At 42.2% G+C, this 19,419-nt stretch overlaps 1 protein-coding gene across 1 annotated transcript in view; it reads right to left on the bottom strand.

Moving 5' to 3' along the window:
- Positions 1-506: 506 nt before the first annotated feature.
- The window catches only part of LOC126456345 (uncharacterized), a 52,012-nt gene continuing 33,099 nt past the window's right edge, over positions 507-19,419 (bottom strand). The window contains exons 3-4 of the mRNA XM_050092097.1: positions 13,955-14,110; positions 507-863 (exon numbers count right to left, since the gene is read on the bottom strand). Coding sequence (XP_049948054.1) covers positions 654-863; positions 13,955-14,110 — 366 coding nt within the window. The 3' untranslated portion in view covers positions 507-653. The remainder of the gene's footprint in view (positions 864-13,954; positions 14,111-19,419) is intronic.

Here is a 19,419-nt window from a genome sequence, read left to right as displayed (position 1 = left end):
CAGCGTCATCAATAAAAGCAAGAATAAATATTTGGATCAGTGGAGGAATGACTGCAGCTGTGTATAAAGCCAAACAGTTGAAAGTTACTAATTGACAGAAATTTACAGAATTCAGTTTCATTAAATTAGTGATAGACTTTGTATACAATATTTTCCAGTGTAGCTCAAGGCAAAGTTTGTAGTAAACTGCTAAACTGCTCATACATTGTTATTGAACTTGTAAATCTTGATGGGGGAAATGAACCACTACAAATACTTCCAACCCATACAAGCAGCCTCATTTATTTTTTGTAAAGATAAAATACAAGTGGGCAGAATCTGTAAACAACTAGTTAATTTTTACTTGTGTCTTCAAACATAGTGTAGGTCTATAAGTTTTCAGTATTGCAGTGTATATACATTAACGTTTTCATAGCAAATGTGCTTTTCTTACAAAGCCAGGGACTACGTTTTTCTTGATAACACAGAATGTAAAAGGATGTTTTTTTGATACCATCTGTTACAGGTTTTTTGTAGAGGCACTTCTTTGCTTTATTTGTTTGGAGTAACTGGGGGAAATAGAGAACTAATGAAGCACACTTTCCACAGAGGCTGTTTATTTATCAGAAAATGTCCGTTACTGGAGGTAACTACGCTACTGTGTTTTTCTACTGCTATTCACCATCTTCATCTTCCTCATCGTCTTCCTGTTCTTCATCACATTTGTCTCTTTTTTCTATTGGAAGCTTCGATACAGCAACTTTCACATTAAGTATTTCCTCACCTTGATATACAAGTATGATGACTACTCTCCAGTCATCTCCTGTGAGTTTTAGTGGAAATACTGTTTCCATTACAGTAAATTTATTAAGGAACATGCCATTCTGAAAAAAAAATTAAAACAGTTTTTGTCAAATTGAAATACACCAGAATTCTGTAACATTTCTTTATAGACTACTGTGACTGTGATTACATAGTGAGTACCACTGCTGTTAAGTCACAGTGGGAAAAAGTTTGATAGCGAACAATATAATACAAGTCGATTAGTATTAGTTTCTTGGGGTGAAGTTAGTTCACAGTAATGTACAACTTGCTTCCACAGTGCTCTAGGTAAATAAAAATATGGCATTATCAGGTAGTTTTTTCCTACACTGATTAATTGTGTGGGACATTCATGGATTTGTTAGGGATATTACTTCATATTATTTAAACATCTCCCAGGTAACTGAATGTTGCCATTTTACACAGGATACATTGTGCCATATTGCTTTAGACATATTAATAGCTTAATATCAGCATGTACTATGATTCACTGGTCAAGATGGCTGTTTTGCACCCTTTGAGAATGCAATGACAGTGCAGTGTTCCCACGTCCATGCTAATCTGAGTGCTGTGATGTGTGCTGAGTAGAGGTGCCTATGAGAAATAGTAGCTTCTGTACTTCTCGGCTGTTTGTGGATGCTTGGCTTCTCACCAATGGCTGCTGTCCAACACTGGACAGGTAAGGAATTTACTGTGCCATTGACCTCCTATAAAATCTGCCACATCCTATGCCAGCTAGTTTATGGGTCATCTTTCCTAACCCCAAAGCCCCAAAACCCTTTTTTTGTTCAAATTAATTGATGATATCTTCATGATCTGGATCCAGGACCAAGAAACCCTATTTTCATTTCTCCACAGCCTCAACATCTTGCCTCCCATTTGTCTAGTCAGGTAGTCCTCAGCCCAGTGTACCACTTCTGAGACACTGACACGCACCTCTACATTGACCAGGGCCTTAACTATCTTTCACAATTCCTCTCACCTCTTCCAAAGTGGTATTCCATTACTACCAAAACTACACAATATCTTGGTCCATTCTTATGCCACACTCACTCCCAAACCCTTGCCATCTGTGGAAGACACAGGTGTGGGGCCTGTCCAATACATCCATCCAGAATGTCCTATCCAAGTCCCATCAAAGGCTTATTATACTCCATCAGAGGCTACCTGTGAAAACAGTCGTCATATGCCAGCTCTTCTGCAACTTATGCTCAGAATTTCATGTGGACAAGACCACCAACTAGCTGAACTGTGTCCAGGAGCAGAGTTGACCAGCCAGTGTTGTAACACACTGATGGGCACAGCATGCTTCACTTCAATGGCTGCTTCACAGCCCTCTGGATCCCTCTCTCCAACATCAGCTTCTCTGAATTACATACGGTTAAATAAACATTACACCTGCAATACCAGGGGAAAAAATTTATTGTACGTTACTTTCCGATCCCCCGTCGTAATATTTCATTAAGTTTCATTATTCACAGTGTATTTAACTGACTTCTGATGATAATAGTATATCTAGTTTATATGGAAACATTTTATTTAAAGAAGTGTTTGTAATTTAAGATATCTGTAAACTAAGTGCATCTCAAACCTCAATACTGCCACAAACTGTTTGCTTCAAGATTGATGTAGTTGATTTGCCTCCATTTTCTTTTCAACAAATGTTTTACTTTTCGCAGAAACTTTGTATTTCAGAAGCTACTTGTGTTTAAAATTTCGTGTTTTAGAATGTTCCAATCTCAAAATGTAATTCTTACCAAAAACTAGTTCTACAGTTTAGTAGTCCTGATTTTTCTGTAAATTTTCACTAAAACAATACATCAGTTTGATGTTTATTCAAATTAAAAATTTACTATCTGGAAAATTCTTGGTTAACTTGAGGAAATTCTGTACGCATTAAAACTTCTATCTCATAAAGTAGTAACTATTATTTCATTATTTTATAGTTATGGAGCGTATAATTAAACATATTTACTTCTCTGTTTATTGTATTTCTATGCTTTTTATTGTTTCTGTGTTTTATGTTAGTAACTAAAATATAGTAGTCCTCTGTTTCACCAAACAGGGATGTTTATAATAAGCCAATAGGCATCGTGTTCGTAGTTTCAATCAGTCGTGGTTGGACAGTTAAAGTTTACAGCTACTATGTCAGTTAACTAGCACTGTGTAGCGTAATATGTCGGTCCTTGCCACAAGTAAATTGAATGAAAATTTTGTTAATTGGTGCAGCTTTCTGATCTGTGTTAAAATATTGAGGCTCCTCTATTTTACAAACCTGGTAGTAAAAATGAAACTTAATGTGAATAAATATGAGCAGATCAATAAATAAGTTCGTAGTATTATGTGTGTTCCATAATAACAGTTCGCCAAATCCAATAGTGACAGGAGGATGATCAAAGAAGAAATTTCATGAAACTTGACGAGGTAAAAACCAGATCAGTAACACTACAGGTTGTTACCATTCCTCCTAAGTCATCTACATTCCACCAGAACCTCCTATTATTAGAATCATAACTGTCATGACACAAGAGGGAGAGGTAATTTACATATAAGAGGAAAAATAAATAGAATCAACTGAGCACACTCTCAAACCTTGGCAGTTAACAGAAACATACCTATTTATACGAGGGCCGTTCAGAAAGTAACCTCCGGTTGATTTAAAAAAATACACCAAGTTAAATAAAAATATTTTAATATATACATCTTACAACTACATCTTTGCACTATTTTTCTACATAGTCTCCATAGCGATTGAGGCACTTATCGTATCTCTTCACAAGCTTTGAAATTCCTTCTGCATAAAAATCATCCGCTTGTGCCTGGAGCCAGCCTGTGACCGCATCTTTGAGCTCTTCGTCGTCATCAAACCGCTGTGACCCGAGCCATTTCTTCAAATGCATGAAGAGGTGATAATCACTTGGCGCCAGGTCTGGGCTGTAAGGTGGATGGTTGATAACGTCCCACTTGAAGGACTCAAGAAGGGCCGTTGTTCTGCGAGTAGAGTGAGGACGGGCTTTATCGTGCAAAAAAACGATACCGGAAGTCAGCATACCACGGCGTTTGTTCTGTATAGCCCGTCGTAACTTTTTTATTGTTTCACAGTACACGTCTTGATTAATGGTCGTACCACGTTCCATGAATTCAACCAACAACACCCCTTTGGCATCCCAAAACACCGTTGCCATCAGTTTTCTGGCAGAAATATCTTGCGAGGCTTTTCTTGGTTTGGTAGGCGAATTTGAATGTGCCCACATCTTTGATTGTTCTTTTGTCTCAGGGTTCACGTACTTAATCCAGGTTTCGTCACCGGTCACGATTCTGTTTAACAATGGTTCTCCTTCGTCCTCATAACGTGACAGAAAGTCTAATGCAGATGCCATTCTTTGAGTTTTGTGGTGGTCGGTAAGAATTTTGGGCACCCATCGTGCACAGAACTTACGGTAACCCAATCTTGCTGTCACTATCTCATACAGGAGAGTCTTAGAAATCTGTGGAAAACCAGTAGACAACTCCGACATAGCCCGTCGTAACTTTTTTATTGTTTCACAGTACACGTCTTGATTAATGGTCGTACCACGTTCCATGAATTCAACCAACAACACCCCTTTGGCATCCCAAAACACCGTTGCCATCAGTTTTCTGGCAGAAAAATCTTGCGAGGCTTTTCTTGGTTTGGTAGGTGAATTTGAATGTGCCCACATCTTTGATTGTTCTTTTGTCTCAGGGTTCACGTACTTAATCCAGGTTTCGTCACCGGTCACGATTCTGTTTAACAATGGTTCTCCTTCGTCCTCATAACGTGACAGAAAGTCTAATGCAGAGGCCATTCTTTGAGTTTTGTGGTGGTCGGTAAGAATTTTGGGCACCCATCGTGCACAGAACTTACGGTAACCCAATCTTGCTGTCACTATCTCGTACAGGAGAGTCTTAGAAATCTGTGGAAAACCAGTAGACAATTCCGACATTGAGAAACGTCGATTTTCACGAACTTTTGTATCAACTATCTGAACGAGTTCGTCAGTCACCAATGATGGTCTACCACTCCTCTCTTCATCATGAACGTTTTCTCGTCCACTTTTAAATAAACGTACCCATTCACGGACAACTCCTTCACTCATAACTCTTGGTCCGTACACGGCACAAAGCTCACGATGAATAGCTGCTGCAGAATATCCTTTGGCTGTAAAAAACCTTATGACAGCACGCACTTCACATTTGGCGGGGTTTTCTATTGCAGCACACATTTCAAACTGCCACAAAAACTAAACTAGCGCAGGTACGACGTTCACTCGACCATGGCTTGATGCCGACTGACCTGTTGAGTGCGTGAACGCACAGATGGCGTCGCTACTCCCCCCACAACCCGCACTGTGACCAATCGGAGGTTACTTTCTGAACCGCCCTCGTATGTATACTATCTGCCACACAGATACACACTAAAGAGCACTTCTGCGTCACTTCTTTCAAGTATCTCACTAGTAACCCCCTCTGACGGCAACGCACTGCGCATTCTCACATACAACCGATCGTAAACGTGCGGAATCGCATTTAGCGTCGGAGTGTCCGAGGTACCTTGCACCTAGGGGTAACTGCGCGCCATGAGTGGTGCGATGTGGCATGGTGGCCACACGTCGATGTGCACCGTCCTGTTGCAGGGGAAGCTTCTTGTCGCCGAAGCGGTGGAGTAGCTGAGTACCCAGAACTATCGAGTCATGTCAGATACAACTAAAAAGTCTACACCATATCAGGTTGATTTGTCGAATTAGTTGCATCAGTTAACTTCACCATTAGTTGCAATATTCATTAGAGTTATGCTTCAACATAATATCCTTCTACTCACCAAGCTTCACCATATAGTATTTAGTCACCATTTCATCCTTCCCAAAATTCTGGTCACCACATGTGGGTGTTCTCCAGTACAGGCACTGTTGCCACATAATTGTGCTAGTGGGAACTTGCTACACATCACATGATTTGTCCATAACAGTTACCTGACATAATTACACTATCTCTATCGTTCTTCAGTTTATTTTTCTTTCTTCCTTTCTCCTTCATCAATGTTTCTAAAATTGTTTTCAACACTTCCAGTTTATTTATTTTTTGATTTTCTTTATTATTTGCGTAAGTTGTGACAACCCTTCACTTTTTCATTCTTATCATGCCTTTGCTCATCAATTCCTTACCTTTCACCTCTTTGTGTTCTCTTCCATGCTATTTCTTCGAAGTTTGCAATTTCATCATCTCTGACTACTGGCTCTCTCTTTATCATCCTTAGTTTGTCAGGCTTACAAATCACATTTGTTCTTATAATTATTTTCTGTTTTCTTCTCCTCGTTCTATGAATAATTACTTTTCGTACAGTCGCAAAAGATACACTGAAGCCTCAAAGAAACTGATACAGGCATGCGTATTCAAATAAAGAGATATGTAAACAGGGAGAATACGGCGCTGCGGCCGCTATATAAAAAATGAGTGTCTAGAGCAGTTGCTAGATCGGCTACTGCTGCTACAGTAGCAGGCTATCAAGATTTAAGTGAGTTTGAAAGTGGTGCTACAGTTGGCACACGAGCGATGGGACACAGCATCTCCGAGCTAGCGATGATGTGGGTATTTTCCCGTAGGACCATTTCACGGGTGTACCGTGAACACAAGGATTCCGATAAAACATCAGCTCTCCGATATCGCTGCGGCCGGAAAAAGATCCTGCAAGAACGGGACCAACGACGACTGAAGAGAATCGTTCAATTTGACGGAAGTGCAACCCTTCCGCAAACTGCTGCAATTTCGGTGCTGGGCCATCAACAAGTGTCAGCGAGCGAACCATTCAACGAAACATCATCGATATGGGCTTTCGGATCCGAAGGCCCACTCGTGTACCCTTGATGACTGCACGACACAAAGCTTTGCGCCTCGCCTATGCCCGTCAACACCGACATTGGCCTGTTGATGACTGGAGGCATATTTTCTGGTCGGAAGAGTCTCATTTCAAATTGCATCGAGCACATGGACGGGTACGGGTATGGAAACAACCTCGTGAACCTATAGACCCCACATGTCAGCAGGGGACTGTTCACGCTGGTGGAGAGTCTATAATTGTGTGGGATGTGTGAAGTTGGAGTGATGTGGAACATCTGATACGTATAGATACGACTCTGACTGGTGACAGTATGTAAGCATCCTGTCTGATCACCTGCATCTATTCATGTCCTATGGGCATTCTGATGTACTTGGGCAGTTCCAGCAGTACAATGTGACATCCCACACGTCCAGAATTGCTACAGAGTGGTTCCAGGAACACTCTTCTGAGTTTAAAATCTTCCGTTGGCCACCAAACTCCCCAGACATGAAGATTATTGAGCATATCTGGGATGCCTTGCAACGTGCTGTTCAGAAGAGATCTCCACTCCCTCGTACTCTTACGATTTATGGACAGCCCTGCAGGATTCATGGTGTCAGTTCCCTCCAGCACTACTTCAGACATTAGTCGAGTCGATGCCACCTCGCGTTGCGGCACTTTTGCGTGCTCACGGGGGCCCTACACGATATTAGGCAGATGTACCAAATTCTTTGGCTCTTCAGTGTGTTTTAATGAGAGTCAACTGACGTGCCACCTTTCTTGCTTATTCTGCTATGGAGACTGTTATAACTTTAACTAAATGATTCCACAGCTGAAAAAATAAACAAAAACAAACAAGAAAGTGACCTATCAAGACCAGCATAAGCGGATACTCTGAGGGGCAACAGTCATGGGATAGCGATATGTTCAGATACAGGCGACGATAGTATTTAGTACAGAAGATACAAAAAGGCAGTGCATTGGCTGAGCTGTCACTTGTGCTCAGGTGAGTCATGTAAAAAGGTTTTCGGTGTGATTATGGTCGCACGACGACAATTAACAGACTTTGAACACGGAATGGTAGCTGGAGCTAGAAACATAGGACATTCCATTCCGGAAATCGTTAGGTAATTCAATATTCCGAGATCCACAGTGTGAATAATGTGCCAGGAATGCCAAATTTCAGTCATTACCTCTCACCAAGGACGACGCAGTGATCGGTGCCTTCACTTAACGTCCTAGAGTAGTGGCATTTGCCTAGAGTTTTCAGTGATAACAGACAAGCAACACGGAGTGAAATAACCCCAGAAATGATGACAGGCGGCGAAATTTGGCTTCAGTGGGTTATGGCAGTAGACGACATAGTGTCTCTGCTAGCTGCACGACATCGCCTGCAGTGTCTCCACTGGGCCCGGGAACATACCGGCTGGACCCTATACGACTGGAAAACCGTGGCCTGATCAAATGAGTCCCGATTTTAGCTGGTAAGAGGAGATGGTAGGGTTAGTGTGGCAGAAACCCTACGAAGCCACGGACCCAAGTTATAAGTTTTGGGAATTTGTGGTAAGTTCTTATGGGACGAAACTGCTGAGGTCATCGGTCCCAAAGCTTACACACTACTTAATCTAACTTACACTAAGGACGACACACACTCCCATGACCGAGGTAGGACTCGATCCTCCGACGGAGAAAACCGAGCTAACCGTGACAAGATGTCCCAGACCGCGCGACGGACCCAAGTTGTCAACAAGGGATTGTGCAAACCGGTGGTGGCTCCATAATGGTGTGGACTGTGCTTATGTGGAATATACTGGGTAGTGTGGTTCAACTGAATTGTACATTGACTGGAAATGATTATGTTTGGCTACTTGGAGACCATTTGCAGCCATTCATGGACTCCACGTTGCCAAACGACGATGAAATTTTTATGGATGACAATGCCCCATGTCGCCGGGCCACAGTTGCTCGCGACTGGCTTGAAAAACATTCTAGACAATTCGAGCGAGTGATTTAGCTACCCATCGAACATTTATGGCATAAGCGAGAGGCCAGTTCGTGCACAAAATCCTGTACTGGCAACACTTTCGCAGTTATGGACGGCTATAGTGGCAGAATGGCTCAATATTTCTGAAGGAGACTTGCAACGACTTGTTGAGTCCTTACCACATCCAGATGCTGTACGAAAGGAGACCCACCACGATATTAAGAGCTATCTCATGGTTTATGTCACCCCAGCGTTACTGTTTTAACTTTTTTAAAGGTTTTCACAGCCAAGTGATTCGTGAAACAATATGACAGGATCAGCCTGAATCACAGTTAGTAGTTATTTCAGTAAATGAGAGATTTGCGTGGTTCACTACAGAATTTTATTTAGCATTAAAATTAAATATATTACTAATTACTTTGGAAGTTTCATGTGATCCAAAATCTCGTTATTTAGATCAAGCAGATGAAAATATTTAATTATCATTTGCATTCTTCGAAATTGGCAAACGAACTTTGCTCTTTTTTGAACATATTTCTTAACCAAACCTGTACTTAATATTAAACTTTTCGTAGGTATAAAGATTATTTAATTCTTTGGCTCAGACTTTGCACTTAACTCATATTCAGTAATTTTATTTCTGGTGAAATTCACTGATCTAAAAACAAATGAAGGAGCTTCATATTTTCCCTTTTGAATATAAATATTGGTAGCAAATTTGAGGAATGAATTTAGAGCAACATTTCATCACCTGACTACCCTGCTGGGATGGATCTAATGGTGGGTAGAGGGCGTTGTGATGGGGATATGACATTTTCGTGATAACATTTATATTTTTAGATAGATTAATTTTCGGATTTCAGAGGAAATTAAAACTGTATCAAAAACGGCAAGTAATTCTAGAAATAATGGAGTACGTTTGATACAGATAGTTTTTAGCTGCCTGCCTGAGGGCCTGTCCGTGTGGCTAGGCGTGCAGCCTGGCCAGCTGCAGAAGACACTGCAGCCAGAGGAAGGCAACCGTTCCCAGACTCACAACACCTGCTGCCAACAACAGATCTGATGCGGCGCAAAAGTCCAAAGACACTAACGAAGAAAAGACCTTCCACCAAGAAAAAAATAACACAAATTCTTATTTCCAGAATGATGCCAGAAATACGGAAGGAAACAAAATTCCTCCATTAATATGCTCGTCTAGACGTAGTCTGCATATATGAGTTCACGATCATAGTGCAAAGCAGAATATTGATAACACAGAGTGTATACTTCGGCTTTACATTGGTCAATTTATAATGTTCTCAAAGTTGAGAGCGGCTGTTGCTGTTATACACTGAAGGGCCAAAGAAACTCATACACCTGCCTAATATCGTGTAGGATCCCAGCGAACACGGAGAAGTGCCGCAACATGACGTGGCATGGACTCGACTAATGTCTGAAGTAGTGCTGGAGGCAAATGACACCATGAATCCTGCAGGGCTGTCCATATATCCGTAAGAGTATCTCTTCTGAACAGCAAGTTGAAAGGCATCCCAGATATGCCAATAATCTTCATTTCTGGGGAGTTTGGTGCCCAGCGGAAGATTTTAAACTCAGAAGAGTGTTCCTGGAACCACTCTGTAGTAATTCTGGACGTGTGGTATGTCACATTGTACTGCTGGAACTGTCCAAGTACATCTGAAAGCACCCTGACATGAATAGATGCAGGTGATCAGACAGGATGCTTACATACGGTCACCAGTCAGAGTCGTATCTATACGTATCAGAGGTCCCACATCACTCCAACTTCACACGTCCCACACAATTATAGACTCTCCACCAGCGTGAACAGTCCCCTGCTGACATGTGGGGTCCATGGGTTCATGAGGTTGTCTCCGAAACCGTACCCGTCCATCTGCTCGATGCAATTTGAAATGAGACTCGTCCGACCAGGAAACATGCTTCCAGTCATCAGCAGTCCGATGTCGGTGTTGACAGACACAGGCGAGGCGCAAAGCTTTGTGTCGTGCAGTCATCAAGGGTGCACGAGTGGGCCTTCGGCTTCGAAAGCCCATGTCGATGATGTTCCGTTGAATGGATCGCACTCTGACACTTGTTGATGGCCCAACATTGAAATCTGCTGCAATTTGCGACAAGGTTGCATTTTTGTCACCCTGAACTCTTCAGTCGTCGTTGGTCCCGTTCTTGCAGAATCTTTTTCCAGTCGGAGAGATGACGCAGATTTGATGTTTTACCGGATTCCTGATATTCAGAGTACACTCGAGAAACTGCTTCGGGGATACGTTGTTTCATCGCTCGTGTGCCAACTGTAACACCACTTTCAAACTCACGTACATCTTGATAACCTGCTACTGTAGCAGCAGTAACCGATCTAGCAACTGCTCCAGACACTTGTTGTCTTATATAGGCGTTGCCGGCCGCAGAAATCTTCTTCTGTTTACATATCTCTGTATTTGAATACGCAGGCCTATACCAGTTGTTTTGGCGCTTGAGTGTAGTTCTTAAATCAATAGTGTCACACATGTACTACATAAGTATTGAAATAATGATTTCTATATTTCGTGTTTCTCTGAACAAGAGTTTCCTGGATTTTGAGCTAAAAATATGTACTAACCACCTGTGTAAACAAATTATTGTTATATTAAAGCATATTATCTACTTTATTTTTATTATTATTAATACGTGCCAACCATGCTCTGTCAAAGCTAGGGGTGACGGAAGTTACAAGATGATTATTAGTAAAACTCCAGTTTGAAAGTGCTGTAAAAAAAGAAAGAAAAAGGATCGCCTTCTCAGATACGTCAAATTTCAATGGATTATTATCGAAGAAGAGAGGATAGGTTATGGAAAAACAAAATTTAACAAAAGTTTTCTTGCCGTATGGTGATGTAAGCGTCATGACGTAACTGACTTCGGCTACACGCAATCGCAACACGACCGCTATGTTGCAAGCTGCACACTGAACCAATCATACTGTCTAATGTGCATGACCGCGCAAGTTTGGTATTCAACAGTTGTGGCACTGTTATTTAGGTAAGTCCATCCGCCACGGCAAAGTCGTACAAAATCGGATGGAAAAAACGTTGTTTTAATTGGCCTTGCCGCAGTGGATACACCGGTTCCCGTGAGATCACCGAAGTTAAGCGCTGTCGGGCGTGGTCGGCACTTGGGTGGGTGACCATCCAGGCCGCCATGCGCTGTTGCCATTTTTCGGGATGCACTCAGCCTCGTGATGCCAATTGAGGAGCTACTCGACCGAATAGTAGCGGCTTCGGTCAAGAATACCATCTTACGACCGGGAGAGTGGTGTGCTGACCCCACACCCCTCCTATCCGCTTCCTCCACCGAGGATGACACGGCGGTCGGATGGTCCCGGTAGGCCACTCGTGGCCTGAAGACGGAGGGCTTTCTTTTTCTTTTTTTTTAAGGCCGAAAACTGCATAAAAGCAACAGTGACATGGGTTTATAATTATTCTGAGGCCAAAAACCGCATGTAGGACAACAATGAAATATTTTTTAACTGTAGTGAGACTGGCGGAAGACTTGTTCAGTATGCTGTGCACCGTCTTCCGCTACAGGTTGAAATCGAGGAACTGCGTGTTCCACCACTGATCGGAGTGTCTCAGCGGTCACGGTCAGAATGCGCTGCGCAATGTATGCCTTCAATTCAGCTACGTTTGCTGTCGGGGCACCGAGCACATCTTTCAGATGAGCCTATAGCCAGAAGTCACACGGATTAAGGTAAGGAGATCCGGAGGGCCAGGCTGTAAGGAAATAACGGCAGACAGTTCATGCGTTTCCGAAACGCCTCTGCAACCGTGTCGCTGATTGTGCAGTGTGCGGAGAAGCACCATCTTACATAAAAATAATCCTATGCGCCCATCCACGCTGTTGAAGGGTTGGAGTGACGTTGGTGCACAAAGGACTATCACAGTGTTTAGTAATGACGGTACAGGTAACGAAAGAGGCAACATCCATCTCCTCGAAAAAATATTGCCCTAAGACAAACAACGGCAATAACCCGCACTACAGAAGTCACCTTTGCAGAATGAAGCCGTACCGGTTGATGTTTGAGCGGATTTTCCGTTGCCCATATTCTGCAGTTCTGCCTATCGACTTGTTTCGGAGATGGAAATGGGCTTTGTCTTTCCAGAGATTGTTCCATGGCCAATTATTGTCCACTTCCATGCGAGTAATAAATTCTAGAGCGGATGTTTGTCTTACTGCCAGGTCAGCATGGAGTAACTCCTGAACATGGATAATTTTGTATGGATAGTAATTCAGGATGTTTCGTAGAATTTTATTCACCCTCGTGCACTGCGTGCTTGGACACCACCATTCGACCCCTCCTACAGTACTGCGGCCACATCTTCTAATGATGCCGGATCAACTGATTCCCTCCCTCTACCATATTGCGCTTCAAAAGAGCCTGTCTCTTCTGATTTTGCAATCATTTTCTCCAGACCCTTGGCAGACATCGGATCAATGCTTTTTTTCATACCTATGAGTGTCCGAAACTTCCATCCACAGAGCTACCGGTCAACAGTCATCGTTCACGTAAAAGAGCTTTACAACAGAGCTGGATGCTTCATGGAGACAGTTATGCTGAGCGCCTCAGAGGCAAACCGAGGAACAACTGTGCACCCCACGTTTTTTATTTTGTATATTATGCCCCTTACAGCGCCATCTAGTGGTAAAAATTTCGTTCAGTGTTTTCTGTTTACCCCTTCTTAGACAGTATTCCGTTAAAATTTCACTTTATTCAGAGCAGTTCTTCTTTTCTTTATTACAGAGTCTTGAAACTGGACCTTTAATTATAATCACATTGCATATTTGGGGAGGGTGTGGGGTGAAGACGCTAACAAACTGTCACTCCCTTAGTCCTCTCCCCCTGAACTGAATCATTGATCTGTACCTACCATCATGTTGGAAGATGGATTATATTGGAGAAAAACAAAATCGTTCATAATCATCAGAAACGGGCAACAAAATCATTCATAATTATCAGAAATGGGTGTGTGACAAGCATGATCAATAAGAATTGATCGCTGATTGGAGCGGCTGACGTGAAATGGAATCAGAGCATCCGTTACGGATAGTTCCTTGATGTGTAATGACGATAATGAACCCGGTCTTACCTCTGTGTGTTGAACGGTACAGGCACTGACGAATTCAAATATGATAACATCGTGAGAACGTGGTCTCAAAGCTCTTTTAATAGCTAAAAGTTCTGCATTACTGTTCTAATTCCTTATCATGTAACATATCTCACAATAATTGCAAATATGTATAGCAGAGAGCGGAGATCATAATGAGAAAGACTCTGTTTTACATACCTTGAGAATGGGACACTGTCGAGTGAGATTGCTGGCTCTCCACAACATTTCCATCTTGTCTTTCTGCTCCACCATGTAACTGCAGAGAGGCATTGGACCTGTGGGCGCAAGTGCACTCCAAGTGCTTCCCTGCATGTTCTCTGAGTTTATCTGGATCTGTGACAGATGGGGAGATTAATGAAGTCGTTAGCTATTAAAAAAAATGCTCCTGGTGAATAACCACTATCATTATGCATCTCTTAGACTTTGCTGCGCAACTAATGCATCACTGCTGTAAGGTGTGTCCCAAAACACTGCGTCATCACTTTCCTACGCTGCAGCTCTGCAGTCTTAGGACAGCGATTGTTCAGGTACACTACTACTGCTGCAGCCAGCACTGCTATCAAGTCGTAGTGTTCTGCATTACCCTAGCTGTAATTGTGTCCTGTTACCATCTCACTTCATTCCAGGTGTTTCACTGTGTTGGTGATAGTACATTGCTAATTACCTGCCAAAATGTATTTTATATGCAAAAACTTCTAAATGGAGTGAATCCTGAAATTAACTTCATTGAGGAATCCAAATCACAATAGCAGCATCTTAAAATTAAATGAAGAGTATGGTAGTATATCATTTGTGTTTTATATGGTGAAAGAATCCCAAGTTGTGGACGGGGGTCAGTTGGTGGCTGGTCTTCAAGGCAGCCAGTTAGCGCTTAACATCTGCTGGGAGTATTTACAGAGCTAAGTTAAGGTCGCACGGGCTCTCTAGCACTCATGGATTGTGTAAGGCGTCTTCGCCTTATGAAGATCTCTGCTGGACAGCGGAGGGGACGCAGTTAACTGGCGTACGGCTCCCGAGACAAGAACTCATATTTTTGTTTTTGGTTGTCTCAGGGTTAATGCGAGATTTGGTACAGGGCCATTATTACAAATATGTATACATGGATTCTTCTCTTGTGAAAAATGGCGAATTTTAGTGTAATAAATAGTGTGTTGGAATAATTGCTGTACTTGGTGAATTATTTACACCCTTCTGATGACTCGGTGCGTCGTGTGACTCAGTACATCTCTACCTGGTAATTACTCCTCCTTGCATCGATTAGAGTCTTGCATGCCGCGACCGAGATCGCGACTGAGCGGTCTTAGCTGAAGAAGTACGCGGGGAGGGCAAGCTGAGAGAAATTTAAAAAATAAAATCGTGATCGTGAAAGAATCAGAGACACATGCCGCATTATGGAGCGGAAGGGTAGCGTCTGGATTCAATTGGAATGAAATTCTAAAAAAACGAATTGCATAAATGGAATATGTTTGCTAAAGCGAAACGACGGAAGGAACTGCAAGAAAACCATGGAGCAGCCTTCGAAGTCGCAGAGCATGCCACGGTACACAGCTGCACCAGTGCAAAAGATGAAAAGTAAGCGTCATATGAAGCAACGCAGTAGTTTCCCACCATTGCTGCTATTTGGGCAGAATTATCACGCGTTTGTGATACTTACCAGGCGGAATAACGTGTGACGATGGGAGTGATCTGTATACTTGAGCTAAAGGAGCAATTGTTCCAGCTAGTACCATTGCGAGCTAACAGTATTTCGGAAATAAACAAATTATTCAGAGGAGCAAACAACGAACAGGAGGAAAGCAAGGTAGAACAAAAGGACAGGTTTAAAGACTCGGCGTTTTTAGACAGTAGTCAAATTAAAATGGGGGAATAGGATGCATACAGCGACACACCTTGTTCAGGGTCACGTGAATGGCGACAAAATGAGGAAATAGTTGTTAGGAACAAAACGAACCAACATCTACTGGAACATATATAAGTGGACACGACTATTTTGCACCATATATATATATATATATATATATATATATATATATATATATATATATATAATGCAAGCACTTAAGCGTATTTTTATTAATGAAACAACTGATAAAGTGGCACAAAATACTCAAATACTCTTGTGCAAGGTGGAGCAGACGACATGCTGTAAACCAAAACATCTACGTACCGAAAATATTAGGTATCTGAAGATGGGCATGATAGCTGCCAGTAAAATAATACATTCAATAGGTATTTGTGGCTGGTTGCGTCATTCACCTACTAATACTAACGATATGGAAGGGATTAACGAAAAAACAGGAGAACAGTTGATAAAGGCATTAGTGGGGAAATAGGAGGAAAAGAATCACAATGGGCAGCACAACATTTGAGAAGGGGGATTAAGAGCACAAAGAACATAATAAAAAGAGGCACAACGTTTGAACAGAAAGGGAGAAACAAAATAAAGAACTTTAAAAAATTAAGGCAAATATTATATGAGCAGGAAGAATGCATAGATAATGTGAGAAAGTAGGGCAAAACATTCAGAAAAAATTTCCAAATTGGAAACACGATTACAGAAGCAATCCAAGACAACTGTTGTTTTTGGGGTGGAGACCAGAGCGAACGGTGAAACCTCTATAGAAGAAAGTGCGCAACTGGAATGCGAACTGCATACGCTGTGTAGCGACCTGATCAGGACAGAGGATACTGTTAACAGAAACAAGCGAAAGGTGTTACAAACCAAAAGGTCAAGCTGAAAATGGCAGAGAAAGAGGCTAAAATCGAAAAAAAAGTACAAGAATGTATCAAAAAGAGTTAAAGGAGACAGAGTCACGCCAAGTACACAATGGAATTGTCATAGTGGGTTGTAGTTGGAGGCAGGCTAACTCGTTCATCTTTGGAAACTAGTTCACTGATGACCGTTCCTTTTTGGGAACCGTCCATTATTTTCTCATTCGCCAATCCTTTTTTATATCGGGTAAGTATGCCATCAATGGACCGTGTTTCAAATGTTGTGAAACTGAATCCCAGAATTCTTCTGGTAACCTACATTCACTGCGTAACGTTTAGTCCTGAAATACCTTTAACACCATCAGAAAAAAATGCTGAATTATTTTCCGTAAAGATTCATTCATGGATACCCGTTTCCGTCAATGGACCAGCTGAATTCCGTGAATAGTCCATTAAACGTATATCCGAAATTTCGTCATTAAACACCTTCATTCGAGTATACAACGACTGGGTGGATTTTAATACGGCCACACAGTATCATTAAGAAAATAAAGGGTTGATTAAGTGGAAATTAATTTCAATATGGACGGTACATATTGGTTCGGAACACAAAAACAACTAAATTAGACCAATATTGAAATGCAGTGCATTTCTAAACTGGCATTGTCGTGGAATCAAGTGAAATTTAGGCTACATTATACAATAATTGCCTTTGCGTACAGTTGGGACAAACTATGAGGCAGTTCAGCCTCTTTTTCGTAAGACGTGGATTAAAACAAAAGTATCCTTTAGAATTCCTCCTAAATCCAACGTAATTTTCGTGCACTCGCTTCCTACATGCCATACTTTGAATCATGTCTTCCACTGATCGATTTTGACCTATTTCACAAAATATACACTACTGGCCATTAAAATTGCCACACCAAGAAGAAATACAGATGATAAACCGGTATTCATTGGACAAAGATATTATATTAGAACTGACATGTGATTACATTTTCACGCAATTTGGGTGCATAGATCCTGAGAAATCAGTACCCGGAACAACCACCTCTGGCCGTAATAACGGCCTTGATACGCCTGGTCATTGATTGAAACAGGGCTTGCATGGCGTGTACAGGTACAGCTACCCATGCAGCTTCAACACGATACCACAGTTCATCAAGAGTGATGACGTGTATTGTGACGAGCCAGTTGCTCGGCCACCATTGACCAGACGTTTTCAATTGGTTTGAGATCTAAGAATGTGCTGGCCAGGGCAGCAGTCGAACATTTTCTGTATCCAGAAACGCCCGTACAGGACCTGCAACATGCGGTCGTGCATTATCCTGCTGAAATGTAGGGTTTCGCAGGGATCGAATGAAGGGTAGAGCCACGGGTCGTAACACATCTGAAATGTAACGTCCACTGTTCAAAGTGCCGTCAATGTGAACAAGAGGTGGCCGAGACGTGTAACCAATGGCACCCCATACCAACACGCCGGGTGATACACCAGTATGGCGATGACGATTAAACGCTTCCAATTTGCGTTCACCGCGATGTCGCCAAACACGGATGCAACCATCATGATGCTGTAAACAGAACCTGGATTCATCGGAAAAAATGACGTTTTGCCATTCGTGCACCCAGGTTCGACGTTGAGTACACCATCGCAGGGGCTCCTGTCTGTGATGCAGCGTCAAGGGTAACCGCAGCCATGGTCTCCGAGCTGATAGTCCATGCTGCTGCAAACGTTGTCGAACTGTTCGTGCAGATGGTTGTTGTCTTGCAAACGTCCCCATCTGTTGACTCAGGGATCGAGATGTGGCTGCACGATTCGTTACAGCCATGTGGATTAGATGCCTGTCAACTCGACTGCTAGTGATACGAGGCCATTTGGATCGATCACGGCGTTTCGTATTACCCTCCTGAACCCACCTATTCCATATTCTGCTAACAGTCATTGGATGTCGACCAACGCGAGCAGCAATGTCGCGATACGATAAACGGCAATCACGATAGGCTACAATCCGACCTTTATCAAAGTCGGAAACGTGATGGTACGCATTTCTCCTCCTTACACTAGGCATCACAACGTTTCACCAGGCAACGCCGGTCAACTGCTGTTTGGGTATGAGAAATCGGTTGTAAACTTTCCTCGTCTCAGCACATTGTAGGTGTCACCACCGGCGTCAACCTTTTGTGAATGCTATGAAAAGCTAATCATTTGCATATCACAGCATCTTCTTCCTGTCGGTTAAATTTCGTGTCTGTAGCACGACATCTTTGTGGTGTAGCAATTTTAATGGTCAGTAATGTATTTTCATCTGTTTCACAAAACCAGTTATTGGTGTATGTATTTTTCACTTGTTTGATTTTTCTCATTATAGCCAGCTTTCTCTTTAAGTTAAGGGAAGGTTTAGTGCTACGCCTTAATTGATCCTTGTATGGAGAACTTGTCAGTGTTTTAGATTCTTGTGTACCTTTCTTGATCTGGCCTTCAGTAACGTGGAAGGTTTGGGTATAGGAGAAATGTTTGCCACAAGAACAGCAGTAATTTTTTACGAATTTCTTGGCGGTTGTGGGTGGTCTTGCTGAGGTTTCTGTGCATGATGTCGAACCTACCACCCTTTCCATCACCATTGTTGCTGGCTCAATGGCGCCAATGCTGTAAGTTCTGCTATGCACGCTATTAGATAGGAGGTAGCGGCAAATAATACGAATCTAAATATATCCATGAAAAGTAGATAAGATTCACTTGCCAATAGTAGAAGTCATACTTGGAACAATCGATGTTATTACCGTACAAAATCCAAGTCGAAGCCGACGGTACACCAAATAACATAATTTTCTTACTGCATTTACATCAGGTCTTCATTGTAACCTACAACTTTCAAACAAAGGTAGTGGCAAGTTTCTTATCTGGTAAGTCGGTTCAGCATAGCTATATG

The sequence above is a fragment of the Schistocerca serialis genome, chromosome 2 (genome assembly GCF_023864345.2).
Source record: "Schistocerca serialis cubense isolate TAMUIC-IGC-003099 chromosome 2, iqSchSeri2.2, whole genome shotgun sequence".
NCBI classification, from domain to species: Eukaryota; Metazoa; Arthropoda; class Insecta; order Orthoptera; family Acrididae; genus Schistocerca; species Schistocerca serialis.
Note: the sequence above shows the minus strand (reverse complement) of the source record. Positions and strands in the feature narration are given on the sequence as shown.